Source organism: Eptesicus fuscus, chromosome 4 (genome assembly GCF_027574615.1).
Source record: "Eptesicus fuscus isolate TK198812 chromosome 4, DD_ASM_mEF_20220401, whole genome shotgun sequence".
NCBI classification, from domain to species: Eukaryota; Metazoa; Chordata; class Mammalia; order Chiroptera; family Vespertilionidae; genus Eptesicus; species Eptesicus fuscus.
In genome coordinates, this window is record NC_072476.1 from 14378624 (window position 1) to 14401619 (window position 22996).

The following is a 22996-nucleotide window of genomic DNA, read 5'->3' on the forward strand; positions in this document are numbered from 1 at the left end:
GTTAAGTGGCGGGTTCTCCCCCCACACACGGCCCCTCCCCGGCTGCAGCCTGGGCCGTACCAGCTTTTCTTCCACCAGCGCCGCCCAGTTGACCTGTGGGTCCACCTCCTTCACCGCCAGGTTGTAGATCTGCTTGTGTTTCCCACGGAGGTTGGTCACACGCTCCTTCAGCTGACGGATGCTGAGTGCGAGAGTGGCCGCCCTGGTTAGCGGGCAGGGCACTGCCTTAACCCTCCGCCCCCCAACTTTCTGCCCAGCGTCCTGCGAGGGCAGGGTAACAGGGCCTTGGGCTCCAGATAAACACTCGAGCTCTCCTTCTATCTACTTTCCTACTTCCTTCCTTCTTCCATTAACACTTCCCCAGGGCCCACTGTGTGCCCCAGGCCATAGAAGGTTCTGGAAGAAACAGGCTGGAGCCCACCATCTAGGAAGGGCCACAGTGGGCGTGGGTCATGGCAGGGACAAGCACAGGGGGTTGCGAGGCACTGGGAGACCCTGGCCCCTGCTGTCTTAGGTGCCGATTTAGCCACCTGGAGCTAAGGCAAGAGCCAAGAGCATGGGGCCGGGCGGGCGCCCGGGTGGGAAAGCGTGCTCAAAAGCCGGGAGGTCGGACAGCACGGTCAGGAAGTTGGGGTCACACTACGAGCAGAGCAGGGAACACCAGTGCTCTCCCCGACTGCAAGTGGGTTGTCATGAGAATAACAGAGTGTGTGGCATGTGCCTGGCATCCAGCTAGCCCCCAAGAGGCCCGGATGCGGCTCCTGAGTGCGGGTGGGCTGCGGCCCTCCTGCCCGGCCCCGGCGGCTTCCTCAGAACGGAAGCAGAGGGACCTACTCCTCGGCGATCATGTCCCCCTGGGGGTGCTTCATGTGCTTGGCGATGGCCGCGTCCGCCTCCAGCATGTACAGCAGCTTCTCCGAGTCCGACACCTTCTGCAGGGCCACGTCCCGGTGCTCGGGCTGCCGGCCCTCCTGCAGCCGGGCCAGGTCCTGTGAGAGGCACAAGAGAGGGGCACATCAGACAGGGACTCAGGGGGTCTGCAGGGATGGGAGGGACTCCCCAGCCATGCCTGTCCTCGCCTCCAGCCCCTCAGCAAACAGAGCCCAAATGCCTGCTTGTGTGGGGCTCTGGGATGCAGCCCAGCCCAGTGGGTTGACCACCAGGGAGGCATGGCAACAGCTAAACCTCACCAAGGTGACGGCAAGTTCGTCAGGTCAGTGTTTACCAAGGAAGCGCACCAGAGGTGGAATGAGGGGGACCTGCGTTAGCTCCGGTGGTCAGTGGGGCCCCTCTGAGGTGGTGACACCAGTAAGAATGAAGGCTGGAAGGGAAGAGGGGTCAAGGCAGAGGGAACCGCCTGTGCAAAGGCCCTGAGGCAGGAAAAGGCAAGCTGTGAGAAGCCACCATGGCTGCAGCTGAGAGGTGGGCAGGGCAGGCCAGAGCCCAAAGCACCTATGGGCTGTGGGGTGGGGGCCAGAGCACCGAGTGGCTCTGTGGAGGGAAGTGACATGGCCCCACGTATCTTTAAAAGCCATGCCTCCTGGCTCTGCAGGGAGGAGGTACAGGCCGAGAGGGCAGGCAGCCGCTGCAACAGCGCCCAGGTGAGCGCCGAGGTGGCCTGTGCTGGGACGTGGCGAGAATGAACACAGTGGGTGGACATCTGGGAGGAACAAGCCATGAGTCACTGAGTCCAGGGTCTTGCTTGTTTAGGGAAGAACAATGAACTGGCAGTCAGGGTGGCAGGTTTCTAAACACAGGCCTTCAATTCACTTAATCAACACTCGTGAAGACTGGCCGGGCACTGTGCCAGGCCCTGGGCACCCCAGGCCAACAGGGGAGGTGGTGATAAGTCAGTGACTGGGCTGAGGACAGACCAGGTGTAACGGGGTCCTGTAGGGGCCAGTGCCCTCCCGGCCTGGGTCTCGGTGTCTCCATCTCTGCCATGGGAATAAGACACACCTGCTTCCTGCTTCAGGGGCACTGCGATGCCCACAGCAGCGGACAGAGGGAACCACTGCCCACGTGGAAGGGCCTCAGAAGCTAAGGGAGTGAGAAAAGCCAGACACAAAGGCCAGGGCACGTAGGAGTCCATGTACGTGAAACCCGTAGCGACAGAATCAGGTGAGTGGTTGCTGGGGCTGCATGGAAGTGGGAATCAATGGTAACAAACGGGCACAGATCTTCCTGGGGGACGAGAACTGCGCCCCTCAGTGAAGATACTCAGTGGCTGCATCGCACACTGAGGGGGAGCTTTTCTGATGTCTAATTTAAGCCTCGATAAAGCTATCAAGAAAGGGCAAGGAAGGAAGGAAGACATGACTAAAGTCAAAAGGAGTGCATGGCGGTACAGACATCACTTCCTCTCCCGGCCACCCCGGCCGGCCAGGGCAGGCGGGCTTGGGGGTGAGGCCCAGGTGTCAGAAGGCCAAAGGGCTGGGCCTGGCTAGTTAAAAAATGACAACAAAACATCCTGGTTCTTGGCTTGGGTGGAATGTTATCGGCTCCCTCATCCCCAGCTGAGCTGAAGCTCTCCTGGGCAGGTAGAGTGTCAAACTTACTCTGCAAAAGGAGGAAGTAAATTAGTCATTACCCAATTCATGCAAGCCTTTTCAAAGCGTGCTAGCCAAGACCGGAAAGGAACAGCTAGCTTAATGCCCTGGAGGTGAGGTGCTCCAGAGTCCCAAGTCAGGCAGACCCAACGATGGAGAGAGTGGGCACGGGGGTTCCCCGGGGGATATGGATTGGGAAGGTCGTGGGGAGCTTTCCGGGAAATGTTCTCTATCTGGACTTAGCAGCGGTGACGCGGGCGCCTATTGATAGAAACACTCATGCGGCCGAACTCTTTACATTTGGATGCTTTCTACATTCCTTATGTAAGTTACACCCCAATACAAAGGGTTTTTAAACTAAAAATATCACAGGGACCGACATATCTAATGCATCACACGTATAGTGACGGACAGTAGCCAGCAGGAGTCACTGGTGGGATCTGAGCGGCAGGGATCCGGCTGTACCCTATGCCATCTTCCAACTTTGCATGTTTAAAATTTTGGCAAACACAGAAGTTCACATATTGTATGATGCTGCTTATATGGAATATCCACAATAAGCACAGCAGATTGGTGACTGCCAGGGCTGGGAGGAGGGACTGCTAATGCATTCGGGGTTTCCCTTTGGTGACAAAAAGGCCTTGGAACCAGAAAGAGGTGGTGGCTGCACAACACTGCAAGTGTATGAAACACCACTGACCCTGGTTCAATTCCCGGTCAGGGCGTGTGTCCAGATTGTGGGCTCGATCCTGTTAGGGGATGTGCAGGAGGCAGCCAATTGATGTCTCTCTCACATCAATGTTTCTCTCTCTCTTTCTCTCTCTCTCTCCTCCTCTCTCTCTAAAAAGCAATTTTTTAAAAATCTTTTTAAAAAGTAGGAAAATTCTACAGAACTTTGGGGTAATTAAATCAATAATGATGTTTTCTTTTGGAAAAAAAAAAAAGGGAGAGAAAAGAAAGAGAAAAAAGATTAGCGTATATGCAATCTTCAAAGTGTGGTCTCTTTTTCTGAGTTTGTTCATTCAAAGTTAAAAAACAGTTCAGCCTGGCCATCGTATCTCAGTGGTTGAGCACTGACCTATGAACCAGGAGGTCACGGTTCGATTCTCGGTCAGGACACATGCCTAGGTTGCAGGCTCGATCCCCAGTGCGGGGTGTGCAGGAGGCAGCCGATTGATGATTCTCTCTCATCATTGATGTTTCTCTCTCTCTCTTCCCCCGACCTTACTCTCTGAAATCAATAAAAATTTATTTTTTTAAAAAAACAGTTCAAAATTATCTCCCAAATACGTCCTTGTTAGTTTTGAGTCATTACTCTAAGCAAATAAACAGAGACCCTATTCATACACACACAACACGCAAGTAAAGGTCAGATACATCAAAATGTTAATAACTGATAGATCTCTCTGGTGGTGGAATTATGCATGATTTTAATTTGCTTCCGTATACTTGTTTACCAGTCCTGAAATGTCCATAATGAACACATTGCTTTTATTAGGAGAAGGAAAGGCCACACCCCAAAAGCTGTTTTCACTTAAGAAAGAACACAGAGTGTGACAGAGTGAAAAGTCACAGGAGGAGGGTTAAGTGGAAGGAATAGGGGCTGGCGGGGTAGGCACTGAGGCAAGGAAGTGGGAGGGGGCCCGGCAGGTGAGGGCAAGGAAGGAGTGGAGGGAAGGGTACCTGGCAGGGAACAGAGTGCCCACTTGCAGTTCCTGTCCCCATTTCTCACTGACAGCCATGCCATCCTCAGCCCACCCAGCCCCTCAGGTCTCTGGGCTGCCTGGGACTGGCCCTCGGCTGGCCCTGGGGACAGCACTGGGACCGGCCAGACCTACTGCCTCGTGACCTGTCTCCCTGCAGCCCCGCACTCCTCTTAGTCACCCCCTGGGTAGGAAGGCAGCTGAAATACAGATCGCCCAGTTACATTATAATTTCAGATAAACACGGGATAATTTCGTACTGTAAGTATTTCCCAAATAGCACAAGGGACATACTTATAATAAAAAACATTGTTATTTGTGTTCTGAAATGCAAATTTAACTGGTATCCTGTAATCTATTTGCTAAATCTGACTACCCCACCTCTGGGATGACTCTGGGGCCAGCTCTGTCACTGACTAATTATCCTGGCCTTCTCTGAACCTCAGTTTCTCCAGCTACAAAGTGGGTATAAATTCAACTGCCCTGGGCTGGTGGAGTTTTCATCTTAGCAGCTCACAGTCGGAGTGCAGCTCCAGTGTCCTGCGTGGTTCAGCACCCTTAGGAGAAACCACAGCTCAGGACTGTCGTTATCCCCATGTACAGAGAGGAGAAGGAAACTGAGGCACGGAGAGGGAAAGTGATTTCCCCAGCTACTTCCTCTCTCTTCCCTCAAAAAGGAGGAGGATCATATGAGTCTGAGTAAGGGCAGTGGTTGCATGAGAAGTAAGAGTGATGATATTGATGATAATATTGAGCCCTGCATTGCACCTGCATAATAATCTCATCGGCTCTTTACAGCAGCTTGGGCAATAGGGACCATCACTCTTACCCCTTCAGAGGGAATCACATGCACAGAGAGGTAAGGTGACTTGCCCAAGGTCACACAGTAAGTGGCAACGAGGGTCCTAACCACAGGATCCTCCTGAACCTGTGCTTCTCTTCCAGGGGCCCATAAGCGGCAGGAACTTAGTACCCGGGGTGGGGGGCTGGTGTTAACAGCCATAACAAGGTTCCTCCTTAGTTTTTCCACTTCGGCACTGCTGACATCTGAATCCCTGGTGTGTGTGTGTGTGTGTGTGTGTGTGTGTGTGTGTGTGTGTGTGTGGCGGCGGGGGGAGGGAAAGGGGAGGGTCCTATGCCCTTACGGGGTGTTTAATAGCATCCCACTAGATACCCATCCACGGCACCCCCTAGGTTGTGACAGCTAAAAATGTCTCCAAATGTGGACACATGTGCCCCAGGGGGCAGAATGACCCTAGGTGGGAACCTCTGTGTGAGACAAGACCTGGTCCTGCGTGGGGCTGAGGCTCAGGGGGGTACCGGGTAGGAAGTGCGGGCACTCACGCTCTGCATCTTGGCCTCCGTGTCCACGATGTTCTTCTCCACCTGGTCGGCATTCTTCTGCAGCTGATCGATCAGCTCTGACAGCTCCTTGTTAGAGATGCTGCGGGCAGGAGAGGAGGAGGTGAGCGGGGAAGAGGGGCAGGGCCACGTCCCCACAGGGCCCCACCACCCAGGCTGTTCTCAGGGGAAAGTCACTAAAGCCACGGAAACAAGACAGCACCTGGGGGCAATCAGCCCCCCCCCCCCCCCCAGCTCCGGTCGTTCACTCGGCCGCTTCTCTTTTACCAGGTTGACAGAACACGCCTATTCGTTTTCCCATATTTTTTATTGAGATGTAACTCACATACTATAAAATTCACCCGTTTAAAGTATATAACTCGGTGCTTTCTAATATAGTCATGAGGTTATACAACATCATCACTACCTAATTCCAGAATATTTTCATCACACAGAAAAGAAGCCCTGTATCCTTTTTATGGCTGAATAATATTCCACTGCATGGATAGCCCACATGTTGTTTATCCATTAATCTGCCAATGGACATTTGGGTTGTTTCCACGGTTGGGCATTATAAATCATGCTACTGTAATCATTCAGATACAAGTTTTTGTGCAAGCACCCTGATTGTTAAACACCTGATACTTTTCTGTTAATCTACAGAGTCTTTATTCTATCTAATAAAGAGGGAATATGCTAATTGACCATCACTCCGTCACAAAGATGGCTGCACCCACAGCTGAGGCCAAGTTCCCATAAGGAGCCTTAACGAGCAATCAGCAGGGACCTGAGGTTATGCCCTCCCCTGCCCCTGTGGGGCTTGACAGGGGACCTCAGGCCGTATCCACCACTCGGTAGGGCTTGACAGGGGACCTCAGGCCGCGCCCCCAACCGGCAGAGCTTGACGGGGGACCTCAAGGTGTGCTTTCCCGTCCTGGTGCTGGGCTAGGGGACCTCAGGCCGCACCCCCCACCAGGTGGGGCTTGATGGGGGACCTGAGGCTGCGCCCCCCTGCCTGGCAGGGCTTGATGGGGGACCTCAGACCATGCCCCCCACCCAGTGGGGCTTGACGGGGGAACTCAAGGCATGCCCCCCACTCCGGTCTGGGCTCTGGGACCTCAGGCCATGCCCCCCATCCTGGCACCAGGCCAGGGGACCTGAGGCTATGCCCCCTGCCCAGCGGGGCTTGACAAGAGTGGGACTGGCCAGGTCTGGATCTAGCCCAATGGGGTGGGGCCTGCCAGGTCTGGGTCTCTCGCGATTTTGAGGCACATGTGGGTGGGCGGGGACTTGACTCTGGGTCCTGTGTTGCGCCCCAGACTCTAACAGGAGGAAGGTTTTCATATACATTTTACTAATTTTCTTTCATCTCTGACACTTCTATTATAGAGAAAGGGCAAATAGCAATATTAAATTATTTCCTCTAATTAATCCCCTTTTAATGTGCACGAATTTCATGCACCGGGCCATTAGTATTTAAATAAATTTACTTAAAAGGTGAACTTGAGCTCCTCCCTGTACACAGAAAACCAGAAACCCTTTCCATAATGGAAGTAACCACCAAAACGAATTCCATGGAAATACTAGTACAATGGCAGCATGAGGTTCCAGCTGATGCTTGGTGGCCTGCACAAGACCAAGCCCTGCCCTCTTACTTCACAGCAGAGGTTGGCATGTATCACAGCCAAGCCAGAGCTATGTTAGCACCGAGCAGAGACTTTCTCTTGGGAGTTCTCAGAGCTGCTCTGAAATCAGAACAGCTTTCCTGAGCCATGTTTCTGTGCTCTCTCCCGATACAGGAACCCCGAAATCTCATCACATGCCACTCTGGCAAACACTACTGTGGTCGTGAAGACCTTAGCCCTGGGATCAAACGTGGGCTCTGGCTGTGTGGCTTGACCAGGCTGCGGTACCGCTCTGTGCCTGTTTCCGCGTCAGGTGGAACACCTGCACCTGTCACGGTGGGCGTTGTGATGGGAGTGAGGCTGTACAGGCAAAGAGCTGCACCTCTAGCAAGTCTCACAAAGGTTTGTGATTGTTGTTGTCAAAGAGCTTTACTGACCATTGTTCAGCCCACCTTTGCTGTTGTTTTCTTTAAACAAAGGAAGAAACAGACTAGAAAGGAAAAGCAACTGGGCCAATGTCACCCAGCCAGCCAGATGGTCAAGGTTAGTGCTCAGTCTCCCAATCTCCATAAAAAGCCCTTTTATACTGACTCCACGAACCCCAATCTCCATAAAAAGCCCTTTTATACTGACTCCACGAACCCCAATCTCCATAAAAAGCCCTTTTATACTGACTCCACGAACCCCAGTCTCCATAAAAAACCCTTCTGTACCAACGCCACGGTGGGGCCTGAGCAGCCAAGCAGCCAGAAGTTTCATTCCACCTGCACTCATTAGCACAGCAGGCCCAGCACTGCACACAGACACAGCCTCGCCCTCTGAGAATTCACCCCTTAGACAAGAAGGAAATCAGCATTTACGGAAATAGTCACAAGAATGAGGCAGGCATGGCAGCTGGGGATGCCCAGAGGAGCCTCCTAACAGGCTGGGGGGGGGGGGGTGGTTATCAGGAAGGGCTTCCTGGAGGAGGTGGTGGTAGCTGGGTTCTAAAGGACGAGGAAGACGTGGGTTCATGGGCAGAAGACTCCCATGAGGAGAGGCCATAAAAAAGACAGGTCCTGAGAGTGTCTCTTTGGTTGGGCCAGGGCAGAGCTCTTGACCCTCAAGCCAAGGGGGCTGCCAGCTTTCAGAGTGGAATTTCTCACATCAAGTCCTGGGACCCATCTGCTATGGCATGAAAACCTCAGATTCCCAGGCATAACCCAGACTTCCTGAACCCGGATCTCCGGAGATGGGCCCAGGAAGCTGTATTATTGTTGCTGTTGTTTCTACAGGGTCCCCAGAGGACCCTATCCCTCTTGAGTTTGAGGCTCAACACTGCAGGAACTGCTGGTATGGGGAGAAGTCGGGAGGCAGAAATGGGTGCAGCAAACAGAAGTCTATCTATCCATGTCCCAAACCTTGCCTGAGGGCCTGCTGCGGCGGGATGGGGTGGCGGGGGGGGGGGGGGGGGGACAGGGAGAATGACAAGACCCAGGCCACACCTCTGCAAAGTCAACCAAGGAAGCAGCCTTTCCCAAAGTGGGGTTCCAGGAATCCCAGGCTTCTAAGTCACTCTCAGAATGAAGCCTTTGCCAGTCAAGGCAGTTGGGAAAAACCAACCCCTCCATAAGTTTATGACTCAGTAAAGGCTCTGAGAAGTCCTGCAAGAGAGAAAGCTGGTATTCAGTGGAGTGGCCGGGAAGGCTCAGTAGAGGGGACTGTGGATGGAGGATCTGGATAAGGAGGGGTATGGGCTGGGCCACTGGGTCATGGGTCAATCCCTATTGCTCCCACCCCCTGACTGGGCAGACCACCTGGGGAATGTGAGCTCTTCCGGGTCCCTCAGCCCCACCCTAGCCACTGATCCTTAGCCTGGCCTGTTGAGACCGTGGGGAGTTTCAACCCAAATATTTAACCCATGACGGCGTTGGCCACCATCAGGAACCTGCAGTGTGGGTTAGGTGGGGCCTTCATCTCTCCCGGGCCCAGCCCAGCTGCACCTCTGGGTGTGGGGCCAGTTCCCAACCCAGCCCCTTCAATGGTTGGGGCAAGTGTGAGGAAAGCACCTTCAGGACCCACCCTGGCTGCCATTATTCTAGTTAAAGCCCAACCGGAAGGGGACATGGGGCAGAGCGGGGGATGGAGACAGCCAGCCCCAGGGACCTGGGCTCCTACTGGAGAGCAAAGGAGGGTTCAGCGGGAGCTTTGGGCCACAAAGGCGTGGGCTCCAAGTCCTGTTGGGCTGTTTATTGTTTGGACCATCTTACCCTAACATGCCTCAGTTTCTCCATCTGTGGACTGGGGTAACCACACCGGCATCATGGTAATTTGACACTTACAGACAGCAGACAGGTTCGAAAACACCACCCCAACAGTACCCACACCCTGATTCCCTGGGGAGGTTTGTATGCCCCTTTACAGATGAGGAAACCAAGGTTCAGAGATGTTGTGGCACTTGCCCAGGGTCACACAGCTTGTGAATGTGAAGCCAGGATTCTCTCCCAGGGAAGTCTTGCTCTAGAGCAGCGGTCGCCAGCTGGTGGTCTGCAGACCACACTGGTGATCCGTGAGGTCCGAAAGGTTGGCGACCGCTGCTCTAGAGCCACATGATCAAAACTAGGCTAACAGCTACTCATGGGAAAAATCACATGAGCCAACATATATAGCAACAACCACCAACACCATTCTAACAGGAGCTCATATTTACTTTCTACACGCCAGGCTCCCACCCACTTCTTTAATCTTCATTACAACCCTATGAGGTAGGTGTTGGCCCAGTGGATAATCATTATTTATCACCCCCACTTTACAGATGTGGAAACTGAGGACCAGAGAGGTTCAGTAACTTCCCAAAGTCACACAATAATTAAATGTCAGAGCTAGAATTCCAACCCAGGCAAGTCCCTAGTGCAGGCCATTAGCAAACCCATGTGACTATCCTGTAAGGGCTCCTGCACACAATCGGCACTTAACATACTAACTTAAAATGCCAAGTGCCCCAGCCCTGGCTGGTGTGCTCAGTGGTCAGAGCGTTGGCCTGAGCACTGCAGGGTTGTGGGTTTGATTCCTGGTCAAGGGCATGTATCTGGGTTGTAGGTTCGATCCCCAGCCCTGGTTGGGACATGTGCAGGAGGCAACCAATTGATGTGTCTCTCTCACATCGATGTTTCTCTCTCCCTCCCTTCCTCCCTCTCTCCTCCCCAACTCCCTCCTTTCCACTCTCTCTAAAAATGAATGGAAAAAATATTCTCGGGTAAGGATTAACAATAACAAAATGCCAAGGGCCCCAGACCACAATAGGATACCACTTCGCACCCACTAGGATGGAAATAATAAAAAAAGACAGACAATAACAATTGTTGACAAGGATGTGCAGAAATCAGAACCCTCACACGCTGCTGGTGAGGCCCCAAAGTGGTGCAGCTACTTTAGAAAACAGTGTGGGAGTTCCTCAAAAAGTGAAATATAAAGTTGTCATATGACCCAGCAATTCTATCCACCCGAGATAAATGAAGACATAGGTCCACAGGAAAGCTTGTACACAGACGTTCACAGATCACAGAGCACTATTTACAACAGCCAAAAAAGTGGCAGCAACCCAAGTGGTCATCAACCGATGAATGACTCAGTGTGGTCTAACCACACAGGGAATACAATTCAGCCAGAAAAGGAGTGAAGTCCGACACATGCTACAACACTGAGAAACCCTGGAACCATCATGCCAGGCGTCACATATTGTATGATTCCATTTATCTGAAATAGCCAGACCAGGCAAATCCGCAGAAGCAAAAAAAATAAAAAAAAAAAATAAAAAAATGGGTGAGTGGTTGGCAGGGGCCGAGGAGAGGGGAGTGACTCTAAGGGGGAGGGTTTCTTTCTGAGATGATAAAAATGTTCTAAAATGGATTGTGGTGATGACTGTATAATGTGCTGAATACACTAAAAACCATTGAATTGCATATTTTAAATAAGTGAATTGTATGGTATATGGGTTATATTTCAATAAGGCTGTGTAAGTGTCACTTATAAGTGGTAGGGTTTTATTTTCTTCTTCCCTCGGCCTCTGGGAAGAAGAAAATAAAGTCAGTCCTTTATCCTGCTTTGCATGGAGGCTGGGCCAGCTCCAGGTTACGCCCAGCAGCCTGGAGGATGCTAGTTAACACTCACAGAGGGTTGACCATGTACCTGGCTGGTGCTAAGCAAGTCACATATTGAAGAACTCATTTAATCCTACCCTTCCTCCTTTCCCCGCAAAGCAGCACTGTTCTCCCAGTTAGGAAAACTGAGGCGCAGAGCGATTAGGTCACTTGGCCACAGACCCACTGCCAGAAAGCAGGGCAGAGCCGAGATGAGAATCCAGGCCTCCGGGGCATGGTTCCAACACCTTCACCCTTTGGGTTTAGGGTCCTGGATGAGAGGCCCCAAAGGGTCCTCATTCCTCCTGCCACCCAGTGGCCACAGGAGCCAACGTGTCCACATGACAGCTCCAGCCCCGTGTCAGGCGCGCAGGAATGCGGGTGGTTGGGGAGCCCAGAGGGAAGGGTGCAGATCCCAGGAGGGCTGGGAACTGGCTGGGAACTGGCTGGGCAGGTCCAGCTTTTCATCTCGTTAATAAGCCACAGGGGGCAGCCAGACGTGGCACCCTGGAGGCCATCAGCTGGGCTGATGGAGGCCAAGATACAGCCCTTCCCGTGATCCTTGTCCCAGTCCTGTCCCACCCACACACTCACCTGGCACCTCCACCCACCTGGCAAGGGACGGGAATCGGATCTGAGTGGCATGCTGGGAGAGGGCATGCCTACCCCTCCCTCCACTTAGAAGTGTTACATGGACGCCAGAGCTGCGGGCAGTGGCCGTGGGCACTGGAAGCGGCCTCGGAAGTCATCCAGCCCCACCCGCTCATTACACAGATGAGCAAACTGAGGCCCTCACAAGCGAAGGCACCTGCCCAAGGTCACACAGAGGGCAGCTGGTATCTGGAACCAGACAGGTTCAAATCCTGACCGCGCCAACCATGGGTGTAACCTTGGAGGGGCTGTTGATATTTCTGAGCCTCGGTTTCATTTTCATCTGTAAAATGGGGGTGGAACATCCCACCTAGTTAGGTAAGGTGGGTGGGGAGGGTCAGGATCACTTCTGGACACATGAGAATTGGGTTTCAAAGATCACTTTGGGGTTCGAGGATTGAGCTGGAGGTTAAGAGCAGCGTCTAGGGGTGCCAAAGCAGATTTGGGATTCAAACTCACAAGTGGGGTGTCACTGCTGTTTCACCAGCACCTAAACAGGGGCCGGTACACAGGTGCCAAATGAAGGCCTGCAAATCGCCTGGCACATTGCAGGGGTTCCCCAAAGGTGACAATGACATTTGTGCGTGCAACACATATTTGTTGTGCTTTCGTTCCCCACAGGGTTGCATCCACAACAGAATGAAGCCCTTACATTGCTCCCTGAACTGTGCATGGAGTTCTTCCCCAGGGAGCCTGTTTCTCTCCTGGGGATCCCCACGTGCTTCTTTCTGGAAAACAGTAACTTCACAGTGAAGACAGCAAGGTTAACATTGCCAGGGAGACGGTGTATCACCAGGGTGGGACTCCTGACACCCGGCACTGAGGGGGACACAGGATCACATCTGCGGAATCCTTCCCAATAACACACAGCCTCCATCTCACTGCACAGTCACACACAGCCTCCATCTCATTGCCACAATCACACACAGCCTCCATCTCATTGCCACAATCACACACAGCCTCCATCTCATTTCACAGTCACACACAGCCTCCATCTCACTGCACAGTCACACACAGCCTCCATCTAATTGCACAGTCACACACAGCCTCCATCTCACTGCACAGTCACACACAGCCTCCATCTCATTGCACAGTCACACACAGCCTCCATCTCATTGCACAGTCACACACAGCCTCCATCTCATTGCACAGTCACACACAGCCTCCATCTCATCGCACAGTCACACACAGCCTCCATCTCATTGCACAGTCACACACAGCCTCCATCTCATTGCACAGTCACACACAGCCTCCATCTCATTGCACAGTCACACACAGCCTCCATCTCACTTCACAGTCACACACAGCCTCCATCTCATTGCACAGTCACACACAGCCTCCATCTCATTGCACAGTCACACACAGCCTCCATCTCACTGCACAGTCACACACAGCCTCCATCTCACTGCCACCGTCACACACAGCCTCCATCTCACTGCCACCGTCACACACAGCCTCCATCTCACTGCACAGTCACACACAGCCTCCATCTCACTGCACAGTCACACACAGCCTCCATCTCACTGCCACAGTCACACACAGCCTCCATCTCACTGCACAGTCACACACAGCCTCCATCTCATTGCCAGTAGCCAGCAGACAAACCCAAACTGAGGACAGATCTACAAAACACATCTCTGAAATGTCCAGGTCACAAAAGACAAGAGTGGGGAACTGTCAGGAGGCAACCAAAGAGACATGACAACTAAATAGGACATGGATCCTGGGACAGAAAATGGACACTAGAGGGAACTGGGGGGTTAGAAAAAAGTTTATATTTTAGTTTTAGTTTTTTGTGTTTTTAAAAAGGCTCCTGCTAGATTTCTGGATTTCCCAGCAAACCGCTATAGGAGCAGATGCTTCTGGGTGATGAGGCACGTGGGATGCCCACCTCTGATGGGACCCAGAACTCAGTTGTCGCCAGAAATGGCCCCTCAGCCCAGCCCAGGCTGTGGTCAGGGCTGCAGGTGGGTTCACAAGCCAGGTGAGGGCCTCACAGGGCAGTTGGGGCCGTTTCTCCGGAGAATCAGCCCCGGTTCTCTTCTCCCAGGCTGGGGAAGCCGGAGTGTGGGGCGAGTGCAGGCCCAGGTCCTGTCCCAGGTGTGACAGGCAGCCCTGTTTATTAGGCCTGGTCTGCATATGAGACTTCAGGCACAAGAAGGGAGAAACGGGGTGCAGGCTGGCCAGGGCTGGGTTTGAGGACACACTCAGGCACAAACAGGTTTTTGGGCCTGAGCACACAGGCATCAGCCCAGAACAGGCACCTCTTTGTGTCCCAGGATGTAGTCAGAGCGCTGGGGCTGTGGGGAGAGGGCCTGAGAGCCTCACAGGCATCAGGTACCCCGGCTCTGTCCCTGGGAGTTAGAAATTCAATAACCACAGTCCGGCCTGCTTTACAGGTGGCCACTCACGGCCGAAGAGGCCAAAGTGGGGAGCTGGGATCAGAACCCAGGACCATGTGACATCCGCTGTGGCCCAGGATGGCCCATGGTCTGGGCATTGAGCCATCAAGTATATGGGGCCCTGGCTGGTTTGGCTCAGTGGATAGTGTCGGCCTGCGGACTGAAGAGTCCCAGATTCGATTCCGGTCAGGGGCACAGGCCCGTGTTGTAGGCTCCATCCCCAGTGGGGGGCGTGCAGGAGGCAGCCGATCAATGATTTTCTCTCATCATTGATGTTTCTATCTCTCTCTCCCTCTCCCTTCCTCTCTGAAACCAATAAAAATATATTAAAAAAAAAAAAAAAGAATATGGGGACAGAGGTGGCACCCGAGGTCACCGTGGATGCTTCACATGGGCAAGGAAAGAGAACCCAGGGGTCTCGAGGGACCCGATAGTCACCTCTTGCCTTGATTCTGTGCGATGCCCTCACCCTTTCCTGCAGTACAGCTCTAGGTAGTTACAACCTGGGGGTTAAGGCCGATATCCTGGATTTACATCCTGGCTCAGTCCTTTTAAGCTGTAAATTACTTAGCCTCTCTGAACCTCAGTTTCCCTATTTGTCAATGGGGGTCATGGCGGTATGCACACCACAGAGCTGGGGTGGGGGTTAATTGAGAGAATAAAGTGCTACCTTGGGGGGGGGGGGGGGGAGCCCAGGCTCTCTGCTGCCACCAGAGGTCACAGTCCAGGGATTTGGGCTCCTTTTCAGGAGCTGAAAAAAGCCAGCAGCCAAGGCCAACGTCAGAACCCACTGGCAGTGAGGAGGTAAGGACCCCAGGCTACCCCCGCCATTCACACTGATGTGCATGCAAGCCCAGACACGCTCTGGTTCTGTCTCATGGATGCTGCCTCACCCGGGCGTGGAGAATTCACAAGGAACCTCAATATTTGGAAATGCCTCCTCCAAGCTCTGCAGGGAGAGGCTGCTGGGAGGATGCAGATGCCGGGCTGGCCCAGCTGACCCATCTTGAGTTTGGGCCAAGGATCGCCTCTACAGGTTCGGAGATGAGAGGGGTGCAGGGTGTCTCCATGATGGGGTTTCTGCTGCTCTGGGAACACTCCTGTCTGCAGGAGGGAACCACAGAAGGGAGGGTGGGGAAGGCCCGTCTACCCAGTTGTTCAAGCAGAACCCCAACAACCGCCCTGATCCCCATCTCTTCCTCCACTGGCTCCACCTGGTAACAGCTCTCAGTGCTTCTGTCCTCCCTCTGCCCCATGGTTTCCACCTGATCAAGGCCGCCGCCGCTCAGCTGGACCGGTGCAACGGCCACCCCAACCACCTCCCTGCACCCCGACTCTTGCCTCCCGGAGTCAACTTCAGCACATTTGTCAGAGAGACCTTTCAACAATGCAACCAAGCACACACCCCTGTCTGGCTTCAGACTAGCCAGCGCTCCCCAGTGCTCTCAGAATAGAGCTTACCCTCCTGCCCAGGCCCCCTAGGCCCCGAGAACCAGCCGCTCTCGCCCCCAGCCCTCATCCCTGCGCCTGGCCTCCCTTCCCAAGTGTGTGGGGCTCTTTCCTGCTTCAAGGCCTTTGCACTTGCCATGCCCTCTGTGGGTCTCTGTTCATGGGTCACCTCCAGGACCACCCCGGCTGAGACTCAGTCTCCTGACCACAAGCCCAGTTGTCCCACTTGGTCTTTCCACCTCCTCTCTGGACCCTATGGCTCCCAGAAGTACCTGCTTCCCAGTCCCTGCCCCCAGGAGAGACCAGGCCCTCCGAGGACACCATGCATGGCCAACCCTCCAATCCACAGCAGAGCCCCCCTTGCTGGCTGCCTTCAGCTCTCGCTGAACCAGCTGGCCCGTTCTCTCTATCCTGCCTGCAGGGAGGAGGGCTGAGTCAGCTGGCATGGAGAAAGAATGCAGACTGGTGTCACTCCAACCTGGGTGTGGGCTCGAGCAGGTTCCTTAGCCTCTCTGTGCCTCAGTTTTCTCATCTGTGAACTGGGGATAAGAGTCGATCCCACCCCAGAGGGTTGAGATAATTCAAGATGATCCTTGTAAAGCACCGAGGATGTGGCTGGTACATCACAAAGGCTAGTTGCTGGGGCTTTTGTCTATTTTGTTCACTGCCATGTCCACAGTGTCCAGTACAGAGCTTGTCCCAGGAACAGTCAAATGAACTTCTGCCGGTGTTTGGAGTAACAATGCGTGTTATTTCATTGGCCTTCATTTCCTCATCCATACAATGGGATTATGGCATCAGCTGGCCAAGTAGCAAACAGGAAGACACATTCAATAGGTGGGAAACATATTGGGAGGGGGGGGTACTTTGTCACTTCGAGTTCAAGGCCACCACTCTCCAAAAGAACTGAATGTGCCACATTTGTAGTTCAGCTTTCCAGCAGCCACATGAAAAAAGACAAAAGAAACAGGTACACTTACCTTTTTTAAAGGTATTTCATTCAACCTAACATATCTAAATATTATATTGACAGGTAGCCAATAGGACACTATTAATGAGAGATTTTAGACTCTTTTCATACTACGTCTTCGAAGCCTGGCATGTAGTTTCCATACGCAGCACATCTCCTGTGTTCTAAGCACATCTCACGTGGCTAGTGGTTACTGTACAGGAGGGCACTGCTCGGATAATTCTGAGGCGTCTGGACCACTTTGCTCTAAGCCCATAGCAGCTATCTGTTTTGCCCTAAAGAGGCTGACGGATGCTCGGAGCATCTATCTGCCTCGCTCAGTGCCTGGTACCTAGAGATGCATAATAAATAGCCTTTCCCTTTGCTCCCTGCCACTCTCCCACCAGACCCACACAGGCTGGCCAGACACCTGCCCAGGGCCAGGTCTTGCCTATGGATCCCTGGCTGCCTGCTTCAAAACAATCCAAGGCTCCTACTTTGCCCAACAGAGCATGGTGCCTGGGTGTGGTAGGCCTGGGCATGCAGAACGCTGCCCAACACCCTTTTCCAGGCCCCCAGAGTGGCAGCATCCTTACCCACAGGCCATGGGCAGAACCAGGGCACCTGGCTTGCTGCCCAGCCATCCCTCCTGCAGCTGGGAGAATGGCCCCTTTCCTGAACCGCCACTCCAGGGAACAGGTCACACCCTGTGACCCCTCCAGCTGTTCCTTCCTGCCCAGTGTGTTCTGTACCCCATCGGTCACAGCTCCGCTTTCCGTGTGTAGAGATGACAACCGGAGGGGAAGGGACATGTTTCGTGGGGACAGCTCTCCCTCCCTGGCCAAAGCCACTTCGACTTCCAGGCCTGAGTCAGGCCCCATGTTCCAGCCCGTGAACACGTCTCCAGCTCCTCCCTTTCCAGGTTAATTGTGCCTCAGTGGGCGTGCGCAGGAGCAGGCAGGAGCAGGAGGCACCCGCCATGGAATGTCTGGAATGTAAAGGGGTGCACACCTCTCCCAGGAACCAACCTTGCTCCTCTCAGAGCCATAGAAGGGTCCTGGCCTCCTGCCTCTGTCACCCTCTTCTGGGTGGGTCCTGCCTGCCCCCAGGGCCAGCCAAGGCCTGAGTGCCTCCCTAGAAACCCCCAGAACTGGTGGGAAGCTCACCTAGGGTGCTGGGTGGCCCCAGTCTCCACCTTCTTTAAACACTACCTGGCTGAGAGAGCGAAGGCTTGTCACTCCTGGACATTGTCCTGTCCCTGACGCAAAGGTCCGTGCAGTAGGCACTCAGGAAATGACTGGTGAATACGAATAACTAAACAATAAGAGCACCTACTGGGTGCCTAAGGCCTGCTCAGCCCTTTCATGCACTACCCATTGAAATTACAGCCCTAGGAGGTAGGCATCCTTATAGTCACTGAGGCGCTTTCTTAATCCTGCCTATAACTTCTGGACGATAGGATTTATTCATCTTTGGGGGGGGCCCTTCTGTAGCCCTTAATTCAAAGCCTTGGGGCTCAATAAATAGGTGTTGAATTGAGCAGACATTTTATAGCAGTCAACAACTCTTGTCTCCCATTTTCCAGATGAAGATAACTGAGGCTCGGAGGGGTTAAGAAACTTGCCCAAGGTCACACAGCTGGGAAGTAATGGTGCCAGAATTTTTACAAGCTCCAGATTCACCTCCTCAGAACACGGGAACATCGATACAGATCCACAAACAGAGAGGGAGACATCGGGGAGACAGGAGATAGGACGATGCAGCAAGGTGTTCGCCCCTTAGGGGAGACACAGTGATTCCCATCTTGTTGACATCTTCATCAGTACAATTAATAGCAGTGTTTGGATAACCATAGGAGATGAGTCACTTTCCTAAGAAGACACCATGGGGGGCTCTCAGCCTGTGCCTCCAAGCAGGACTTTTGGCAGGGGAGGGGGGCAGACAGCACGAAAGGAACACCTCCTCAGGCCACACCCTACCTGGTGCTTGACACAGGTTCACGCTTTGATCCTCATAACAACCCATCGGTACTATTATTGCTCCCACTGCAGATGAAGACTCTGAGCCCAGGGAGGAGGGGCGACTTGCCTGTGGCCACAGAGTTCGTTTCTAAGCTGGTGGCTGCTGCCACCCCAGCTGGTTTTCTACATAGACAATATTTTTAAATACTCAATTATTGCTGAATAAATTTTCACCCTCACCTGCCAACTCTCTCTCATACCTCTGCCCTTCTTACAGGCCCTGGGACAGGCCCTGCAACAGGCCCATCTGCATTACCAAGCCCCTGCAGACAGGAGTTGTTGAAGACATGCTATAAAATGCTCAATTTAACACCTATTTATTGAGTCCCATGCATAGACAAGGCCTGGAATTAAGGGCTACAGAAGGGCTCTCTAAAAAATGAGGAAGTCCTTATTGTCCAAAGGTTTATAGCTCCTAGGTAGGATTAAGAAAGCACCTCAATAACTATAATTACAAAGATTCAGATCCCCTGGGTCAGGGTATTTTAATTTGTTCTGTCCATTCAGGCCTTATATCCTAATTTTAATTGTGAAAATATAACTCAATCCACTAAAATGCAGGAAAAGAACACAGAGAAAACATAATAAGAAGAAATACAAATCAATATGGCAGGAGTAGTTCCAAACACATCGGTCATTACAATAAATGTAAATGAGTTAAACTTGCCAGTTAAAAGATAAAGACTCTCAGATGAGAATCTTATATAATAAAAGCCTAATATGCTAAGTGTCTGGTTGGCTGGTCAGCCATTCAACCAATCAAAGTGCAATCCTATCTAATAAAGAGGTGATATGCAAATTAACCATCACTCCAACACACAAGATGGCCGCCCCCATGTGGTCAAAGATGGCCACCCCCATGTAGACACAAGATGGCCACCACAGGATGGCTAGCAGGGGAGGGCAGTTGTGGGCGATTAGGCCAGCAGGGGAGGGCAGTTGAGAAGGACCAGGCCTGAAAGGGAGGGCAGTTAGGGGCAACCAGGCCTGCAGGGGAGGGCAGTTAGGGGTGACCGGGCCTGCAGGGGAGGGCAGTTGGGGACAACCAGGCCTGCAGGGGAGGGCAGTTAGGGTGACCGGGCCAGTAGGAAAGGGCAGTTAGGGGCAACCAGGACTGCAGGGGAGGGCAGTTAGGGGCAACCAGGCCTGCAGGGGAGGGCAGTTAGGGTGACCGGGCCAGTAGGAAAGGGCAGTTAGGGGCAACCAGGACTGCAGGGGAGGGCAGTTAGGGGTGACCAGGCTGGCAGGGGAGGGCAGTTAGGGGCAATCAGGCTGGCAGAGGAGGGCAGTTAGGGGTGACCAGGCTGGCAAGGGAGGGAAGTTAGGGGTGACCAGGCCAGCAGGGGAGGGCAGTTAGGAGTGACCAGGCTGGCAGGGGAGGGCAGTTAGGGGCAATCGGGCCAGCAGAGGAGCAGTTAGGCATTGATCAGGCGGGCAGGGGAGTGGTTAGGGGGTGATCAGGCTGGCAGGCAAATGAGTGGTTGGGAGCCAGCAGTCCTGGATTGTGAGAGGGATGTCCGACTGCCTGATCACATCCAACAGTCGGACATCCCTTGAGGGGTCCCAGATTGGAGAGCATGCAGGCTGGGCTGAGGGACACCCTCCCCCCTCTGTGCATGAATTTCATGCACCGGGCCTCTAGTATAGAAATAAAACAAAATCCAGCTCTAGGCCATTTTATAAGACATATACCTGAAACAAAATGATAGGGGATGATTGAGAATACAAGAATAGAGTGAGACAGACTGGGAAACTGCTACTGAAAGGAGAAAGCAAGGTGTACATAACTCTAATACAAGATGGAGCAAGGCAACAAATGTAAATATGTGGTTCACACTTCTGGCTGCACATCAAAAGACTGAAATCTTGCCTGGCTGGTGTGGCTCAGTGGCTGAGCATTGACCTATGAACCACAGGTCACAGTTCAATTCCCAGTCAGGACATAAGTCTAGGTTTTGAGCTCGATCCCCAGTGTGGGGTGTGCAGGAGGCAGCAGATCAATCATTTTTTCTCATTATTGATGCTTCTACCTCCCTCTACCTCTTCCTTCCTCTCTGAAATCAACTTTTAAAAAATATATTTTATTGATTTTTTTACAGAGAGGAAGGGGAGAGGGATAGAGAGTTAGAAACATCGATGCGAGAGAAACATCGATCAGCTGCCTCCTGCGCACCTCCTACTGGGGATGTGCCCACAACCAAGGTACATGCCCTTGACCGGGATCAAACCTGGGACCCTTCAGTCCACAGGCCGACACTTTATCCACTGAGCCAAACCAGTTAGGGCTCAATTTTTTTTTCAAAGACTGAAGTCTGGGTGTGACCCTAGAGATTCTGACTCAATTGGTCTTCAACAGGGCCTGACCATTGCTTTTTATAGCTCCTCACATGATTCTAATGTGCAACCAGGGTGGGAATGAGAAAACAACCCACAGCAATGTGTTTCAGGACTAGAGGGAGCAGACTGAGGAAGAATCCCTGATCTCTACAGGAAGGAAGTCTTGTGAGAAAGCAGGACACAGGAAGTAGCCAATAAATACCAGATTGATTGGTCAATTGACTGATACTCTCCTTACCAGAAACTTCTAAGGTTATTAGGCAGTAAATTTCTCCACACCCAGCTATTAGTCCTGGGGAAGTAAGGTTGAGAGGGTTGTTGGTGTAGTAACTATGGCTGCTTCATGGCCTAGTCTGTTTCTGCGTAGAGAAGGCCTCACCACCTCTGGCTGAGTCAGGTATATGTTTTGGACACACACAGAAATTCAAGCTGCTTTTTGTAACACCAAGGCATGTCTTGAAGATTTTTGCAAGGTTTAAACAGAGCTCGAGCTGATCTCGGCACCCCCGGATGTGTTAGGACAGCATTCCTGATTTAAGACCACTGGATAAGGAGTACAGGTCTCCCTTTATTAAGCATCTACTATGTGCTTGATGCTTTACACACATCATCGCCAGTCCTCTCCACAATCCCATATGCCACCAATTCCCAAATTCAAAACAGGCCTCTCACCTCTGTTTACTGAGCACCTACCATGTGCTAGGCACTATTCTGGGGGTTTGAGAGCAACCACACAGCATGCAAAGTCCCTGCCTTCATGAAGCATGTACTCCAGTGATGAAGAACAAAGCCCAGCCCTGGTCAGTGGCTCAGCTGGTCGGGGCATCATCCTGTGCACCAAAAGGTTGCGGGTTTGATTCCCAGTCAGGGCACATACCTAGCTCGTGGGTTTGAGCCCCTGTTGGGGTGTGTATAGGAGGCAACTTATTGATGTTTCTCTCTCTCCTTTCCTCTCTCTAAAATCAATAAAAACATATCTTCAGCCCTGGCCGGTTTGGCTCAATGGATAGAGTGCTGGCCTTTGGACTGAAGGGTCCCGGGTTCGATTCCCCGTCAAGGGCACATGCCCAGGTTGTGGGCTCAATCCCCAGTAGGGGCGTGCAGAAGGCAGCCAATCAATGATTCTCTCTCATCATTGATGTTTCTATCTATCTCTTCCTCTCTGAAATCAATAAATATATACATATTTTTTTAAAAAACACATATCTTCAGATGAGGATTAAAAAATAAAATAAAAGAAGAATGAAGCCCAGAGAGGGGCAGGAATATGGCCGTGGCACAGCTGACACGTGACACAGCTGGACCTGGAAGGTGGGTTCTTGGCTCCCAAACCCAGGTTTTTCCTACTCTGCCCAGCTTGCCCCCATCCCTGCCCATCGGCCTCAGCTTCCCCCTCAGTAACACGGGGAGTTAGTTGCCCATCTCATAGTTGGGAAGAGTCAAGCTCTTCTTCCGGAGCAACAGGACTGGAGCCCTCTCTGCTCCTGGAGGCACAGACTCAGAATCCTTCCTCAACCTTGAACTGGAACCAAAGTCCCCCTACCCTGGATGGAGAAACCTTAAAAGATACGAGTGTGAAATCTGAGCCCAGGCATCTGGGACAACAAAGAATTCTGCACACGACTGTTTCCTGCAGCTCTGCAGCCTTCAGGGTCAGCAGGCAGCGGGTGGAGCTGCCAGCCACTGCACTGTGTGCGTTTATCTCACAAGACCTGACAAAATCCCTCCGTCCAGGAAAGGATGGACCAGCGGCCAGCTGTGGCCCCTGCCAGCTGGCTTCCCTGCTCCCAGCTCAGAATGCCCAGGTCAGCGCAGCTGAGAGTCCTTGGGCAGAATACTGGGACTCTGAGC

The 22996-nt window shown here is 52.6% G+C and overlaps 1 protein-coding gene across 1 annotated transcript in view; it reads right to left on the reverse strand.

Moving 5' to 3' along the window:
• The window catches only part of PPL (periplakin), a 50496-nt gene that overhangs the window by 20497 nt on the left and 7003 nt on the right, over positions 1-22996 (reverse strand). Inside the window, exons 2-4 of the mRNA XM_008141766.3 lie at positions 5597-5696; positions 835-989; positions 61-181 (exon numbers count right to left, since the gene is read on the reverse strand). Of these exons, the coding sequence (XP_008139988.2) occupies positions 61-181; positions 835-989; positions 5597-5696 (376 nt within the window). The remainder of the gene's footprint in view (positions 1-60; positions 182-834; positions 990-5596; positions 5697-22996) is intronic.